This window comes from Lithobates pipiens, unplaced genomic scaffold (assembly GCF_037356315.1).
Source record: "Lithobates pipiens isolate NorthernLeopardFrog02 unplaced genomic scaffold, aLitPip1_a1.2 Scaffold_16, whole genome shotgun sequence".
Taxonomy (NCBI): domain Eukaryota; kingdom Metazoa; phylum Chordata; class Amphibia; order Anura; family Ranidae; genus Lithobates; species Lithobates pipiens.
In genome coordinates, this window is record NW_027507748.1 from 474,145,835 (window position 1) to 474,165,130 (window position 19,296).

At 42.3% G+C, this 19,296-nt stretch overlaps 1 protein-coding gene across 3 annotated transcripts in view; it reads right to left on the minus strand.

Moving 5' to 3' along the window:
* NALCN (sodium leak channel, non-selective) overlaps positions 1-19,296 on the minus strand; it is an 864,749-nt gene that overhangs the window by 102,874 nt on the left and 742,579 nt on the right. For all 3 annotated transcript variants that reach the window (XM_077482966.1, XM_077482963.1, XM_077482965.1), the window contains 2 exons: positions 16,546-16,644; positions 11,341-11,434 (listed from right to left, as the gene is read on the minus strand). In XM_077482966.1, coding sequence (XP_077339092.1) covers positions 11,341-11,434; positions 16,546-16,644 — 193 coding nt within the window. The remainder of the gene's footprint in view (positions 1-11,340; positions 11,435-16,545; positions 16,645-19,296) is intronic.

A 19,296-nucleotide genomic window follows, 5' to 3' on the forward strand; every position in this document is an offset into this window, starting at 1 on the left:
AACGTGAAAAATGCCAAGAAACACTTTTGCAAGGCACTGTAAGTTTGCTCTGGGAAGGGAAAAATACAAATAAATATAAATAACAAGACAAATAATTATTCCAGAGAGATGGGGATGTGCTTTCATAACAAGAGTGGAAATATCTTGAATTATTTCCTTTAACAATAAAATACGAAGTATGAAACCACAACTGTATCTGTAATTCCCTTAAAGTGGAAGTAAACCCATAGGATTTAACACTTTTGATAAACATTTACATTTCCACCATGTGACGGGAATGTAACTGTCACATTGGATGTGCTCTCAACGAAACTGTCAAACCATCCAATGGATGGTGTCATAACATCGCATGTGCAGCATCAAGGCAGTTGAAGATCAAAAAAAGGCCAAGCTGGTGGCTTCCTTGGCTGAAAATTATGGGAGGGCTTACTTCTACTTTTAAGATGTTCATTGCAAATCAAAAAAATTATTTTGCGGGGGGGCGTGGCCAGCGCACGATCTGAATGGAAGCTCTGTGAGAGAGCTCCGTGACACGAATGGGCATATTAGCGACAATTCACAGCGAATATCAGTAAAAAAAATACGAACAGACGACGGAAGAGTTCCTGAATCCGAAGGTGATGTCGAAAAAGCGGAAAGACGAACGGAAAATGAAAAAACTAACGACATTCTCCTCTCAGTCAGCGGGAGGGAGAAAAAAAGATGGCGCAGATCCTCTCACAGCAACGGCCTCCTCAGGGAGAGCGCACTACACTGACATGCCTGATGCTGCTCTAGAAGAATCAACTCACAAAACACATCTGGAATCTCCTCATGAGGAAGATTGCCTCAGCCCTACATGTCGCAGCCCGGCTAAAAATCGTATCAAACTGGATTTTACAGGCTAGGAGGTAAGCCATAAAATACCTCATATTAGTCAAGATAACACAGTCATAACTCCTATAGCTTCGCCTATAGCCGCATTCCCCACTAATAACCAGCCTATTCTGGACACCCAATTAAAAGAAATGCTATTAACTTTACATACTTCGCTTCATACGGATATTTTACAACTCACAAATCTATTCTCCAAAGCAGTGAACTCCTTAGGTGAAAGAGTACACACTATTGAGAACTCTATGGGAGACATGACCAATACTATTAATGACTTAATACATGTTCATGAAGAAAATAAAGCTGGAAAAGAGTGGCTTAAATTTTAAATCGCAGATTTAGAAGACCGCTCAAGGAAGAACAATCTCAAAATCAGGGGTATCCCTGAAAATATACAGCAGTCTGATCTTAAAAAATATGCCACTGACTTATTCTCCAACTTGCTGCCAGCTATACCAGCCTTACAGCTCACAATTGATCGTATCCATCGGATTCCGAAACCGTCATTTCTCCCTCCACAGATACCACGTGATGTACTACTTAGAGTACACTTCTACCATGTTAAAGAACAAATCCTATATAAAGTTCGACATCTAGGACAACTTCCACAACCATATAATACAATCCAGATTTATGCTGACTTGTCTAAACATACTCTAGATATGAGAAGACAACTTTCCACGATTACAAAAGCTCTGCGTAATCATAAAATTGAATACCGTTGGAAACAACCATCGAAACTACTGATACAGAAGAACGACACCTACCATACAATCACTTCTGTGGAACAAGGCATTAAGTTACTTCACGCATGGGGTATTATCCCCGAACCAACTCCACCTATCGGAGCTAAGAAGAATCCAGAGAAACTTACGCTACAATGGCATTAGCTTTCATTGACTAGATCCGGTCAAAATACAATCCTATCTATGGGAAACTGATCTATCAGCTTGCCCGCCGTGCCGTGCGATACTAAATCTTTGGAACAGCTGACCTTTGAACTAATTCCCCATTCTAATGTTGCAGTATGCATTGAAATGTTTACCACTGCAAGTTAAGTTTAATGTTTGGTTATATTTTTGTTTGTGCTTTTACTTTTATTTTTTTCTTCACAGTATCCTATACACAACTCATAGCATTCAAAGGGACAGGTATGTTGTGAACCTACAAAATTTGAATCAAAACTTTTCAGTCACTAAATTTTTGGACATTCATAGTCATTTCAGACTACAGATTGTTCACATGGAAGTAGAATTTAAAGCTATTATCAGGCTAGTATGTACTTACTTTTTCCATCTTATTAATATCCTTTTATGAGTATAAAGTTAATATCTTTAAATACTAATGGTCTAACCATCCAGCAAAAAGAGTGTTGATGTGGCAAATGGCTAACACCCAGTGATGTCAAATATTGTGTATACAAGAAACCCATTTCAAAACAGGCGCTATTCCCACTTGCACCCATAAGAACTTTCCTCACATATTTACAGCATCAGGCCAACAGAAAAAAAGAGGAGTACTTATTGCCATACATCATTCAGTTAATTTTCAATTACATGAATCTATTGTAGATACCAATGGACAATACCTCATATTAATATGTACCATTGATAATACACTTACTACATTGGTAAATGTGTATGCGCCTAATAAAAGGCAACCCCATTTTCTGAATGGCCTGATGAGAAAAATAGGTAAATGCCGAAAAGGTGCCTTAATAATTTGTGGAGACTTCAACACAATACATGAACAAGAACTAGACACTTCTAATCCCAAAACCAGAACCAACTGTGCACTTAAATTTTTTTAGAATAAAAGCGATCTCTATGATGTATGGAGATGTCAACATCCTGGAGATCGTGAATACACATATCATTCCCTGGTACATAATACCTATACTCGTATCGATTATATTTTTACGGATAAGTGGTTATTGCAGCGGGTGAGGGAGTCTGACATTGCACCCATCACTTGGACTGATCATGCCCCAATCAGTATGACTATTCTACCTAAACACTCTCAAACGACCCATTTTCTATGGAGAACAAATGCATATCTTATCAAAATGCCTACCTATGCTACAGCTATACAAAACCAGATAACTGAATTCTTTAAATATAATGTGGGATCGGTGTCAGACTCCACCACCCTATGGGGTGCTCATAAAGCATTTAGTAGGGAAATCCTATTGCAACTGAATGCTCAATTCAGGAAAAATAAAACGAAACTCATTGAGAAACTTACTGCTGACATTAAAACATTAGATTCCCAAAACCAATGTCACCCATCACAACAACTGAAAACTAAACTACAAATATTACGACAGGAACTCAGAACGACTTTATTGGATACATTTGAAAAACATACTAGAAAACTTAAAGCTAAATATTACCATACTAGCAACAAAGCAGGAAAAAACATGGCACTTCGGATCAAAGGCAGATATTCCAAATCAAAGATTCCATATCTATACCACCCTATTACTAGAGAAAAATTGCAAGACCCCCAAGACATAGCGAATGCATTTAGCTGTTATTATAGCTCCCTTTACAATCTTAAAGATGATTCTCAAACTCCCACACCTAACCCAAAAATAATAAGTGGTTTCTTAGATACTATTAGTCTCCCATCATTAACTACTGATCAAATCTCTGATCTGATCGTCCCATTTTAAGTGGAAGAAATTGCTAGAACTATAGACTCCCTGCCCAACAATAAATCTCTGGGCCCAGACGGAATGATAGGAGAATACTATAAATTACTTCGAGATATACTGGCTCCCCACTTATGCTCACTTTTTAACGAAGCGGCATCCAAATCAGAATTTCCGGCTGAGATGCTTCAGGCCTTGATCATAACACTGCCGAAACCAGGCAAAGATCCCAACGCTCCCCAAAATTTCAGACCGATTTCATTATTGAACATTGACATCAAAATATACGCCAAAGCAATAGCGAATCGACTGATGAACTACATACCAGACCTCATTCACAAAGATCAATCTGGCTTTACTAAAGGTCGACAATCTTCAGATGCAACAAGACTGATTGATATTATACACTTCACTGAGAGACATCAAACGCCTTCTCTGCTCCTTTCTTTGGATGCAGAGAAAGTGTTTGATAGGGTCCATTGGGGCTATTTACAGTCAGTGCTTTTAAAATTCGGCTTTCATGGAAATATTTTATCGGCAATTTTTGCACTGTATAAGGGCCCCTCAGTGAGAGTATACACAAATGATATGATGTCTAGGCCCTTTGGCATCTTGAATGGAACACGACAAGGTTGCCCCTGATCTCCTTTAATATTTAATTTAGCCATCGACCCTCTAGCAGAACGTATACGATCTGACAAAAAACTATCTGGTATAAAAATTGGGCAAATAGATAATAAAATAAGTCTGTTCGCAGATGACATAGTGGTTATAGTGTCTGATCCTATTTCATCTCTCCCGAATCTCCAAAATATACTAACGACATTTGGAGCAGCATCATATTATAAAATCAATGAAACCAAGTCCCATATTTTAGACCTAGGATTAGATAACACAACCAGGCAGTTATTGTCTAATAAATACCTCTACCACTGGAAAGACGAGGGGATTTCTTACTTAGGAATCACTCTCACTAACAAAACAAAACAGTTATTTAAAACAAACTTTTTACCATTTAAGAAACATTTTGAAACAGATCTGACAACACTTAGTAAATTCGAATTTACATGGGCTGGTCGCCTGGCAGCTTTCAAAATGATGACCTTACCAAAATTATTATATCAACGCAGGTCGCTTCCAATATGTATCCCTAAATACTACTTTAAATCCTTACAAAGCAGTTTGGGAAAATATCTATGGAATGGCAAAAAAATCCCGTTGCGCATACCATATACTAATTAAACATAGAAATATAGGTGGTGCGACCGTACCTGATCTACAGGATTATTATGACGCAACTCTTTTGACCCAATTGCAAGAATGATTCTTGCCTACTCCTAAAACTTTATGGGGACAAATTGAGAAAGACATCACACGACAGTCTAACCACTTTCAGACCGGACCATTTTGCTGGTAAATGACCAGAGGTCTTTTTACACTTTGGCACTGCGCTGCTTTAACTGGTAATTGCGCGGTCATGCAATGTTGTACCCAAACAAAATTTGCGTCCTTTTCTTCCCACAAATAGAGCTTTCTTTTGATGGTATTTGATTGCCTCTGCGATTTTTATTTTTTGCGAAATAAACGTAAAAAGACCGCAAATTTTGAAAAAAAATGATATTTTCTACTTTTTGTTATTAGAAAAATCCAATAAACTCAATTTTAGTCATACATTTAGGCCAAAATGTATTCAGCCACATGTCTTTGGTAAAAAAAAAGTCAATAATTGTATATTTATTGGTTTGCGCAAAAGTTGTCACATCTACAAACTAAGGTACGTTTTCTGGAATTTACGCAGCTTTTAGTTTACGACTGCCTATCTCATTTCTTGAGGTGCTAAAATGGCAGGGCAGTACAAAACCCCCCAAATGACCCCATTTTGGAAAGTAGACCCCCTAAGGAAATTGATAAGAGGCATGTTGAGCCCATTGAATATTTTATTTTTTTGCCTCAAGCGATTGAATAATGACAAAAAAAAAAATATTTTTTTTTTTTACACAAAGTTGTCACTAAATGATATATTGCTCACACATGCTATGGGCGTATGTGAAATGACACCCCAAAATAAATTCTGCTGCTTCTCCTGAGTACGGGGATACCACATATGTGGGACTTTTTGGGAGCCTAGCCGCGTACGGGGCCCCGAAAACCAAGCACCGCCTTCAGGCTTTCTAAGGGCGTAAATTTTTGAGTTCACTTCTCACTACCTATTACAGTTTTGAAGGCCATAAAATGCCAAGATGGCACAAAACCCCCACAAATGACCCCATTTTATAAAGTAGACACCCCAAGCTATTTGCTGAGAGGCATGTTGAGTTCATGGAATATTTTATATTTTGCCACAAGTTGCGGGAAAATTACAAACTTTTTTATTTTTTATTTTTTTTTTCACAAAGTTGTCACTAAATGATATATTGCTCATGCATGCCATGGGCATATGTGAAATGACACCCCAAAATAAATTCTGCTGCTTCTCCTGAGTACGGGGATACCACATATGTGGGACTTTTTGGGAGCCTAGCCGCGTACGGGGCCCCGAAAACCAAGCACCGCCTTCAGGCTTTCTAAGGGCGTAAATTTTTGAGTTCACTTCTCACTACCTATTACAGTTTTGAAGGCCATAAAATGCCAAGATGGCACAAAACCCCCACAAATGACCCCATTTTAGAAAGTAGACACCCCAAGCTATTTGCTGAGAGGCATGTTGAGTCCATGGAATATTTTATATTTTGCCACAAGTTGCGGGAAAATTACAAACTTTTTTTTTTTTTTTTTTTTCCACAAAGTTGTCACTAAATGATATATTGCTCACGCATGCCATGGGCATATGTGAAATGACACCCCAAAATAAATTCTGCTGCTTCTCCTGAGTACGGGGATACCACATATGTGGGACTTTTTGGGAGCCTAGCCGCGTACGGGGCCCCGAAAACCAAGCACCGCCTTCAGGCTTTCTAAGGGCGTTACAGTTTTGAAGGCCATAAAATGCCAAGTTGGCACAAACCCCCCCCCAAATGACCCCATTTTGGAAAGTAGACACCCCTAAATTTAGGGGTACACTAGTGAGACTAGGTAATAAATGGCGGGTGCCCTGAAACTATAAAAAAATAACTAACCAACCAGCGTCACCTGTAACAGTTATATGGTGATCACTGGTGAAAGGGTTAACTAGGGGGCAATCAGGGGGCTTTATGCGGTAGTATATGGGGGTCCCTGGCGCTATAAAAAGCTGCGGCGAACCTAAATACCTACCTGCCTAACTAGCGTCACCTGTGACACTAATACAGCGATCAGAAAAACGATCGCTTATTAGGCTGGGTTCACACTGGAGCGATGCGGGAACGCCACGAATGCGCGGCGGGTTCCCGCATCGCATGCCTCCCGGCGGCAGTTCACACTGCCCTATGCGAACTGCTGGGAGTGTCAGTGAAATGTTAATGACACCCCCAGATCAGTTCGCATATCGCAGCGCGATCTGCAAACTTGGATCGCATGGTGTGAACACCCATGCGATCCGATTCTGCTGCGGACCAAAAAAAGGGTCCCGTGCGAGTTTGCGGCGGGTGCGGCGGGTGCGACACGAATTCAGCCATACTATCTGTATAGCTGAACTCAAATCGCACAGAGATCGGATGTGATTTGCACTGCAGTGCGGTGCGAATCACATCCGTTCTCATAAACCGCTGCAATGTGAACCCAGCCTTAGTGACACTGGCGACGGGGGGTGATCACGGGGTTAAACCTTTATTGGGGGGGTTAGGGGGGTACCTTAGAACTAAAGGGGGCTAACCCTAACTGCCCTAACAGTTATTAGTCACAAATGACACCCGCCGGGTGATCAGGGGGTTAAACCTTTATTAGGTAATAAATGGCGGGTGCCCTGAAACTATAAAAAAATAACTAACCAACCAGCGTCACCTGTAACAGTTATATGGTGATCACTGGTGAAAGGGTTAACTAGGGGGCAATCAGGGGGCTTTATACGGTAGTATATGGGGGTCCCTGGCGCTATAAAAAGCTGCGGCGAACCTAAATACCTACCTGCCTAGCTAGCGTCACCTGTGACACTAATACGGCGATCAGAAAAATGATCGCTTATTAGGCTGGGTTCACACTGGAGCGATGCGGAAACGCCGCGAATCCGCGGCGGGTTCCCGCATCGCATGCCTCCCGGCGGCAGTTCACACTGCCCTATGCGAACTGCTGGGAGTGTCAGTGAAATGTTACTGACACCCCCAGATCAGTTCGCATATCGCAGTGCGATCTGCAAACTCGGATCGCATGGTGTGAACACCTATGCGATCCGATTCTGCTGCGGGCCAAAAAAAGGGTCCCGTGCGAATTTGCGGCGGGTGCGGCGGGTGCGGCGGGTGTGGCGGGTGCGGCGAATGGCTGAACTCGAATCGCACAGAGATCAGATGTGATTTGCACTGCAGTGCGGTGCGAATCACATTCGTTCTCATAAACCGCTGCAATGTGAACCCAGCCTTAGTGACACTGGCGACGGGGGGTGATCACGGGGTTAAACCTTTATTGGGGGGGTTAGTGGGGTACATTAGAACTAAAGGGGGCTAACCCTAACTGCCCTAACAGTTATTACAGTCACAAATGACACCAATGCAAAAAAAAAAAAAAAATGACATTGGTGTCACTGTGACTGGGGGGCAGGGGTAATTGGGGGGGTGATCGGGGGGTAAAGGGGGGGTGTGAGTGTGCCTGGCATGTTCTACTGTGTGTGTAGAGTGTTGGTGCAACTCACCGATCCGCTCTCCTCCGTGTCGGAACGAAAAATACCGACACGGAGGAGAGAATACATCACTTCCTCTCCTGTGTTTACATTACAGGAGAGGAAGTGATGTCACGGGGGATTTCTATTCGTCGGGAGCGATCGCGAGGGGGTGGCCATGAATGAATGGCCGCCCCCTCGTCCCGGATCGCTCCCGGACGAAAACCGACCGCCGCAGGCACCGGGCGGGGGCCCGATCGGGCCCCCGACCCGCGGGAGGCAAGGGACGTACATGTAAGTCCTTATGCCTGCCCGTGCCATTCTGCCGACGTACATCGGCGTGCGGCGGTCGGCAACTGGCTAATATGCAATTCTGGTTACTTAGTAGGAAAATTAAGTCCACAATTACAGCTTAATACCCACCAACGGTGAAAGCGACGCTACACTCTTGGCAGAGAATCATCACATACAAATGGGATAAAACTCCAATCACGGTGTTAAACCCTCCTCTAACAATCATACCAACATTAATTCCTGGCGTACAAATACACGACTGGAATTTGGGTCGGGATATCAAACTTGGTTCCTTCTTCCAACAGGGCTCATTAAAGTCTTTTTCTCAGTTAAGTAATGAATTACAGCTTCCGAATTCTGAGCGATCTACATATATTCAAATAGAAAAGTGTCTGCTACACAATCCACAACTCAGAGCTTCAATCCCATTTAAAATATGGTCTTTCCTCAATAACCATGCCACCTCACAGAAAGGAGTAGCTACAATATACCCAATTCTAGGGGAAAAAAACATACCCAGCAAACTACCTTCCTTTCTTAAATGGGAACAAGATTTGGGGCAAGACTTTTCAATTAAACAATGGATGGCTTCCCTACGAAGCATATATAGGGCCACTGCATGTGTTACACTATGGGAATTGGCACAAAAAATTGTTCAAAGACAATACCTGACTCCACATATCCTAGCAAAATTCAAGGGGAACTCGTCACCTAATTGCTGGAGAAATTGTACCCAATTGGGGACCCTATTTCATATTATGTGGGACTGCCCAAGCTTACATAACTACTGGCAGGCAATCTCCCATTTACTCACTTCCGTAACAGGTATTGTCCTTCAACTTTCACCAGAACTAGCCATTCTGAATATGAATTTACATACAATTCCCAAACAATATCGTAAAGTACCGTATATACTCGAGTATAGGCCGACCCGAATATAAGCCGAGGCCCCCAATTTACCCCCAAAAAAACTGGCAAACTTATTGACTCGTGTATAAGCCGAGGGTGAGACATGCCTGTCCATCCCTGTGTGTGTGTCCGTCCATCCCTGTGTGTCCGTCCATCCCTGTGTGTCCGTCCATCCCTGTGTGTCCGTCCATCCCTGTGTGTCCGTCCATCCATCCCTGTGTGTGTGTGTGTCCATCCATCCATCCATCCCTGTGTGTGTGTGTCTCCATCCATCCATCCATCCATCCCTGTGTGTGTGTGTCTCCATCCATCCATCCCTGTGTGTGTGTGTCTCCATCCATCCATCCATCCCTGTGTGTGTGTGTATCCATCCATCCCTGTGTGTGTGTGTGTGTCTCCATCCGTGTGTGTGTGTGTCTCCATCCGTGTGTGTGTGTGTGTGTGTGTGTGTGTGTGTGTGTGTGTGTGTGTGTGTGTCCAGCCTACCTGTGTCCCGAGCCTTTGTCCCGAGCCTCCGTCCCGTGCCTTGCCTCCTTGCCTCCGTCCCATGCCTTGCCTCCTTGCCTCCGTCCCGTCCCGTGCCGTGCCTTGCCTTGCCTCCGTCCCGTGCCCTCTTCGTCGGCGCCTCGGCGGCCATTGTAAAATTCAAAAGCCGCGCCTCCGCCTTCGCCTGTGATAGGCGGAACACTGAATTTCCCAGCAGCCTGTGTTCCGCCTATCACGGACATCGTATCATCCTCGTCCGTAGTACGAGGATGATACGATGTCCGTGATAGGCGGAACACAGGCTGCTGGGAAATTCAGTGTTCCGCCTATCACAGGCGAAGGCGGAGCCGGAGGCGCGGCTTTTGAATTATAGAATGGCCGCTGTCTGTCTGCTCGACACGCTGATCGAGCGGGCAGACAGCGATGACTCGAGTATAAGCCGAGGGGGGCACTTTCAGCCTCAAAAAAGAGGCTGAAAATCTCGGCTTATACTCGAGTATATACGGTAGTAACACATATACTTTTAGCTGCGAGACTATCCATAACTAGAAAATGGAAAACTGACTCTCTTCCTACTATGACAGAAGTTATAGAATTAACCCAACTCCACCACTCCTACGAATTGTTATTTCCTAATGACAAATCCCTATATATTAAGGAACAACAACTATGGGAACCTTGGAGTACATGGTACAAAAATTATACTTCCACAATTTAGATAATGCTGATTCTTTAATCATATAGAAGAAAGAACTCCTGTGCGTTTTAATATTTTTTGGATGGCTTTAAAAATAATTTCATAACAAAGTGACAAATATATAACATGTCTGTTTATCTGAATTGAGCTGCGGAGTAAGAATAGATCTTTATTTTCCTTCATAAAAGATAACTACTGTGTTTGAATTTCCTTTAGGATGTTGGCCTAGGTACTCCAAGACACAGATAGATCCCTGTGAGGGGTGTCTTGGGGTCCAGAAGTGGCCATTATCCATATCGCTATTTATAAATCTTACAATAATTATATTACAGACTTTATTATACAAGTTCTAAGAGACTTACTCTTGTTCGAGTCCCTTTATGACTATGAATATTAGATACTTGGGAATACTACTTTATTCTTTATTGTGGACTATTTGTTACTATGCTATATTGTGCTGAGAAAACCCTGTCACTACATTATACTGTGTTATGTTACTTTTATTACTATATATAATTTTTTTGTTTTGTAACCCTTGTTGTAACTAACTCTGCTAAAAATCTCAATAAAAACATTTGAAAAAAAATAAAAAATTATTTTGCCACATGTTACCTGTTGGTTGCACTAAAACGAGCACAAACCACACAAGGAAAGACAAGGAAAAAAAAAAACAGAACATGGGATGTGAAATTTCTTTAATACCTGGACGAGGAGGGAGGTGAAGTGGTTGAGCTATCTTGAGTCTACTCTTCAGATCTTCCCATCTTCTTTGATCAACAGTCAGTAAAGCTGTTCCCTGAGGAACACATGACAGGCATTTTAAAGCACAATATATTAAATGAAGCAAATCTTACTTTAGCATAAATGAGCAAAATATAGAGGTTGATACCATGAAATGCAGATTTACTTAACATAAATATATTAGAAAACATTGTAATATAATTGAGGCAGTTGTTAAACCATAATTTATTTTAAAACCTATGCAAATAAAAAAAATGAAATGTAAGATTTCTGGAATTAAAGTTTAAGCTGTGGACACAGATTATTTTCAACAAGTGTAACATTTCATGCAGAAAAAATGAATCCTAAACCTCAAATTATGTTAGCTTATGCTTTTCTCTAAGCCCTTGTACACACGGTCGGATATTCCAATGGACATTGTCCGATAGGACTGTGTTGTCGGATAATCCGACAGTGTGTGGGCTCCATCGGACGGTTTCCGTCGGATTATTCGACGGACCAAGTTTTCAAGCTGGGCTATAAAATTTTCAGACAACATGATCCAATCGGACTTTGTCTGATCATGTGTAGAGAATTCTGATCGGAACAAGTGCCACGCATGCTCAGATCAAATTCCTAGACCAAAGCTATTGGCTACTAGCTTGAACGTAGTCTTGTCCTAACGAAATAATGTCATAACGTTAAGTACGATCGGATTTTCTGACAACTTTGTCCGACTGTGTGTATGCAACAGTTTCGGACAAAATCCGACGGATTTGGTTGTCGGAATGTCCGACCGTGTGTATAAGGGCTAAGACATAACAGACATATTCTAAATAGTGTTTTTAAATAATGTTTATAATAGAAATATTGTTAATAGCGAATAATTAAAAAAGATTTGTATAGACCCTTATGCCCCATACATGCGGTTGGATTTTCCGACGGAAAACGCGCAATCGGACCATGTTGTCGGAAAATCCGATCATCTGTGGGCTCCATCTGACTTTTTCCGTCAAATTTTCCGACGCACAAAGTTTGCGAGCAGGATCTAAAATTTTCCGACAACAAAATCTGGTCGCATATATTCCGATCGTGTGTAGACAATTCCGATGGACAAAGTGCCATGCATGCTCAGAATAAACTAAGAGACGAAAGCTATTGGCTACTGGCCCATTTATAGTCCCGGCGTACGCGTTTGATGTCACCTCATTCAGAACGATCAGATTTTCCGACAACTTTGTGCGACCGTGTATATGCAATACAAGTTTTGGCCAAAATCCATCGGAAAAAATTTGACAGATTTTGTGGGAGGAATGTCCCGTATGTATGGGGCATAACTGTGAAAAAATGACTTTGTAAACACTTAACACCATTGAGCTTTCCAAATCTCAGTTTGTTTTCTTTGTAACAAGTATCATCAATATTTTGTCATTTCCCTTTCAAGCTTTTCTCACTGAAATGATAATGCCTAATGAAGTGCACTACATGGTTTGTAGCAAACGATTTGTAAAAAATAAGAACAAACATAAACTAAATATATTGCAAGGATTTTTAAGGCAACTGATTGTTTTTGAGAGAAGGTAGAGGAGATAAGCAAGTTTTAAATGGTGATATTAGACCTAACTACCCATATAGTAGCAGACGGTGTAGGAATATATAGGAGAAAAATGAACATCCTCTCTATAATTTCTCTTTTAGAAATTAAGAAATATGTTGTCAATTGACCAAAATTTGCACAAATGTAACTAGAACAGTAATGTCTTATACATACTATGTACCTGGCCAGTTCAGAATGGTAAATTTTAGGGTGGCGGAGGCTTAACTAAAATGATGGCAAACAACATGAACTATGAAATTATTTTTCTTAACAAAAATTAAAGAATTTTTCCAAAATTGTTATTTCAGTAGTTTGTGTGGTTCACAGTTGGCAACTGTAAGCCAGTCATTTTGAGAAATTCACTTCTGTGATGTCACGGAGACTCAGTATTCAAATCCATACTTGAAGTGTATTTTCACTTTTGCATTCAAATTTCATAAAACCGCACTATTTGGTATGTGTTCCCGTTCACACAACATACCTAAAAATAAATAAAAAACATAACCTACCCTTTAAAGAAATTCTTAGAATCAGCCATGATGCCTTCTTCTTAGAAACATTTAGAGTCTCACATGTCTTTGTCCCCACACTATGCCTCATTAAAGTGGTGTTAAACCCAAAACCAAAAATGTAATATATTGCAGCTTACCAATCATTAGATGTGATGGCTGCATTAGTTTAGTATTTTTAGGCTTTTTTTTTTCTCCGTTTTCACCTGATGATCTGAATGGTAAAACACCTCCTGTATTAGACCCCTTTCACACCACTCCGCCCATTGCGTCGGCGGTAAAACACCGCTATTTTTAGCGGCATTTTACCACCGGATTTGCGGCGCATTTTGGCCGCTAGCGGGGCGCTTTTACCCTCGCTAGCGGCCGCGAAAGGGTTAAAACCGCTGGCAAAACGCCGCTATTGCAGCACAACAGACTTATTGGCTAGATCACCAGACTTATTGGCTAGATCACCAGATAAAAATAAAAGAGAAAGCGCAAAATAGAGAAAAAATGCAGCCGTCACATCTAAGAACTGGCAGGGTGCATTATAATAAATGTTTTCTTCTGGGTTTAATACTGCTTTGAGATACAATACAGGGTTTGTAAATCTTGAACCCTTTATTAAAACAACAGTGTTTTCATCTGGTTCACAGCTGATAATGAAGAACTGTGAACACAGTTAACTCAACCCACATTTGTTGTAATTTTTTGCTGATTTTCTTTGAGGGCCAATTCACACCATAGAAACGCAGTCGGGATGCATTCCAGAAGCTTTTCTGCATGCGTTTTTGATGCAGAAAAAAACGCACTGGACTGCATGTGGTATGAACTGGCCCTTCAACTATATATATATATATATATATATATATATATATATCTATCAACACTTTTTTTTGTTCATTCTTTTTTTTATTGTCCAATAAAAACCAAGGTTTTGGAAATATTTGAGGTTAGAGTTACACATTTGCATTGTGTTGTTGTATGTTACTGCATATTTGTTAGGCACATGGACTATTGTTCATTTTGAATGTGCAGTCAACTCACTCCAATGCTATAAATTGACATGCCCCTTTTTTTTTTACAATGCACTAAAATGTATTAATGCATTCCGATGCACCACTATGCTCCACAGTATGTGCATTGCGGTAACAAGTTGTCAGTTTCTGTATAATGTGCATTTTACAAACAGGATTTTTTTCTTTCAGTGCAGAACACTAAATGACACATGGGGTTCCTATCTGTAAAGTGTTGTGAGCAAAAGTGCACAATGTGTCGAGGGACCCTTGCAATGTAGTTTAGGGTGTAATTTAAAATTAATAGCACTGCACAACCAAAACAAATACATTGGTGTGAGGCTAGATTCAAGGTTTTTTAGCTTAAGATGCTCATTTACAGTTTTGCTCTCCTACTTTAACAATTTAGCACAAAGGGCACCATTCTTAGAAGTTATTTTGTGTGCTAAAAATGATTTTGGTGTTAAAAATATAGATTTTCCATATCTGCCTTTTTGACAGGGCACTAATGCAAGCCTAGATCAATCTTTTCCCCCCGCAAATTGCTTCGGTGAAACAAGCTCTCCAAACCAAATTTCACATAGAGAAAATGGACACTATCACCCAACATTTTACATCACTAACACGTTTTATTGCCAGATGGCGTCGCTTCATGGAACATTCTTTCTCTCCAGAAGAGATTTCTTTTTACATGACTTCCTTCCACTATACAGACTGGTATCTGCATGCAGACCTTGCCAATACACTTGGCAAACTTTGGATCCAGGACTCCTCCAACTCCTCGACCCCCCCATATCTCCTCCCCAGAAATGTCAATGGATGCACAAATAGGATCAGTAGTCAGCGGATCTTACCATCTTCTACGCCTGCTACGTAGACTCAACCCCTTCATTCCAGAAGAGGAGAAAGCAATAGTAGTAGGAACCATCATCAACTCTCAACTCGACTACGCAATCTCCCTCTACATAGGACTACCTAAATTGCAGATTGCACACCTACAAGTCATCCAAAACACGGCAGCAAGACTAGTCACGGGAAAAAAACCCTGGGAATCCATCTCCCCATCCATGAGGATCCTACACTGGCTTACCGTAAAGGATCAGATCACATTCAAGACCCTCTGCCTGACCCACAAATGCACACAAGGAAACGCTCCTCAATACTTATGTGAAAAAATAAAACACTACACTCCCAATCGCAACCTCCAATCAACCAACCAAAACCTCCTCCTCATCCCCAAGTCACATTACAAATCAAGGGGAGAACGAAGATTCGCAGTCCAAGGACCATGGCTATGGAAAGCTCTACCCATGAACATCTGCTTGGAAGGAAACCACCAGGCCTTCAGGAAAAAACTCAAGACCCACCTCTTTTAAAAGGATCAACGCAGGTCAGATCAAGCGCCTTGAGGCGATTCAGTTCGTATTTGCAGCGCTATACAAGTCATTCATTCGTTAATTTCACCTATTCTATGTGATCAAGTAGTACTTTATTTGATGTGATATGTTCTTTATTTCTTCATAACTTTATACCCATTCCCGGATGAAACTTTCACTTGCTGCCACTCCTTAGGTCATCTCTTTGGTAGAATCATTGGTTAGTTACTCTTGTTAGACCAGATACTATGCTACTAGTTCTCATATAAATGTTTGTAGGCTCCAAGTTACACGGTTTTCTCTTGCTTACTATGTCATACTATGTCTTTTACTTTGTTGCCCTTGCTGGCATTCTACTTTCTAAATACAATAATATTATACTTTTGTACAAAAATTTTACAAATATATATATATATATATATATATTATATATATATATATATATATATATAGATAAACAATTGTGCCACCTTCATAGAACGGACTGACTGCTGACTTTCAAAACTGTGAGCAATAAATTACTAAAAATTGGTCTGTCCACTTGGGGTGACTAATGGGAGGTAGGGCTCAGCAGCAAAAAGGTTAAATTGATTAAAAAAAAAACAGCCATGAAAGAATAGTTTATCATATTGTAGTTTTATAACTGGCCAAGCTGACAAAAATATCTTAATGTGTTACATTATATATAGTGAAAATACAGATCGTACCTTGTTTTCGTTGAAATTGGCAATCACCACACCCACAAAGAGAGTAAGGCCTATCATGCAACCAAGGAAGACAAAAACATGGATGTATATTCCGTGTATCTGTAAGAAAAGACACGTGAACACATGTTAATTAAATATCTGCAAAATGTAACCAAGAATGGAGAGTGAGTGAAACACTAGCTGCAGCTGCTCTCTGTAGCTTTTGCCCTGCAATGCTGACCTTGTTAACAGTTATTTCAGCAAGAGAAGGAAGGTGCTGAGCAGGAACAGTTCAATAGACTGAGTTGGGCAGCACAGCACCGCAGGACCTGTAGTCCAGAGGAGAGAAACTCTACTGTAATCAAGAGCTTTTGAACTGCATTTCCAGAGAGAGATTGCCAGGAGGAGCATAAAGAGCATTATTTTCTCTTGCTATACAGGACACAGCTTTCTCTTTCCATGAAGGAGACCAGAGAGTGCACTTCTCTTTCCAGTGTGCACCATTACAGCTGCATATTGAGAGCCTGAGCGGGAAGCGGAGTGCTGAGAGTCAGAGTCACCAGGGTTCAGAGCAGAGTGAGGACTAATCACTATGTGTAATTGAATGGTGATCTACAATATTGCTGGGACTGATGTGCTGCTGCTGTACAGATTTACTATCTGCTGCCAGAGTGACTGAGACCTTTAGAAACCTACCATACAGTAAACTAGCAGCCTTACTGTTGCCTTCAGGCCAGGGGCGTAACTAGAAATCACAGGGCCCTATAGCAAAATGTTGTATGGGCCCCCCCCCACCCAGGGGCGGATCCAGATTCTAGTCTCGGGAGGGGCACTGATAGAAAATACTTTTATGGGGGCAATTTATTGGGGCAATGGCTGATGTTGGTGCTTCAATTATCACGGCACCATTTGTGTTATGCTGTCAGGATGATTGAAACACATTATTTCTATTATTGCATTGTTATAGAAAATTAAATAGTTCAACTCACCATAATGCAGAATCAGTGGGAGCCTCGAGTGTGTCACCTGCCACCAGATGCAGATTGTCACTTGTCACAAGTTGTGGATTGTCCACCTGCCACCCATTGTGGATTGTCCACTTGCCACGTGACCTGCCACACATTGCAAATCGTCCACTTTCCACGTCACCTGCCACACATTGGGGATTGTCCACTTGCCACGTCACCTGCCACACATTGCGGATTGTCCACTTGCCACGTGACCTGCCACCCATTGTGGATTGTCCACTTGCCACATCACCTGCCACTCATTTCAGATTGTCCACTTGCCACAAGTTGCAGATTGTCACTTGCCACACATTACAAATTGTCCACTTGCCATGTCACCTGCCACTCATTGTGGATTGTCCACTTGCCACGTCACCTGCCATACATTGTGGATTGTTCATTTGCCACGTCACCTGCCACCCATTGCGGATTGTCCATTTGCCACGTCACCTGCCACCCATTGCGGTTTGTCCACTTGCCACGTGACCTGCCACACATTGCGGATTGTTCACTTGCCACGTCACCTGCCACCTATTGCGGATTGTCCATTTACCACGTTACCTGCCACAAGTTTCAGATTGTCCACTTGCCACGTCACCTGCCACACATTGCGGATTGTCCACTTGCCACGTCACCTGCCACACATTGCGGATTGTCCACTTGCCACGTCACCTGCCACACATTGTGGATTGTCCATTTGCCACGTCACCTGCCACCCATTGCGGTTTGTCCATTTGCCACGTTACCTGCCACCCACTGCGGATTGTCCATTTGCCATGTCACCTGCCACCCATTGCGGTTTGTCCACTTGCCACGTGACCTGCCACACATTGCGGATTGTTCACTTGCCACGTCACCTGCCACACATTGCGGATTGTCCATTTGCCACGTCACCTGCCACAAGTTTCAGATTGTCCCCTTGCCACGTCACATGCCACAAGTTTCAGATTGTCCCCTTGCCACGTCACATGCTACACATTGCAGATTGTCCACTTGCCACGTCACCTGCCACACATTGCGGATTTTCCACTTGCCATGTCACCTGCCATCCATTGTGGATTGTCCATTTGCCATGTCACCTGTCACACATTGCGGATTGTCACTTTCCTGTTAAAGTCGCTCTGTTTGCCAGTCTGAGTCAGGCAGCAGAGAGAGGATGTAATCTCTGCTGCCTGCACAGTGAGTGAGAGCGGAGCTGGCAGTTTGCAGGGCGGGCGCCGGGCGGTGAGAGATGATGTCATCTCTCTGCCCCGCCACCCGCTGATTGGCCACCCACTAAGCCTCCCCGCAGCTTCCCCAACAACCCCCCGCCGCCGCCGAGTCACCTGGCTGTGTCCGCTCGTACAGTCAGTGTGACTGTACGAGCGCCGAGCGGACAGGGAGCTCGGCGGCTCACCTGCCGCCCGCTCACCGGGCCCTCCTCAGCTGCGGGCCCCGTAGCGACCGCACGGGTCGCTATGGTGGTAGTTCCGCCACTGCTTCAGGCTTGACTGGAACTATTTTCATTTGCACCAATGGTACAACTGGGCTGTAACAATAGCTAGCTGAAGAGTTAGGACTAAAGACTGTCTCTTTACAGCTGCTATACAGAGACCTTCACCTATTGCTTACACTAATAGGTACCTCTCAGGGAACATGGCACCATATCATAGCCATTCTCCTAGAGTACACTGTAGACTAGTTATAGTATCAGTGGCGACTGGTGGATTTTGTTTGGGGGGAGTGGCAAACAACCACCCCCCTGTGGCATCTCAAACCTCCCCTC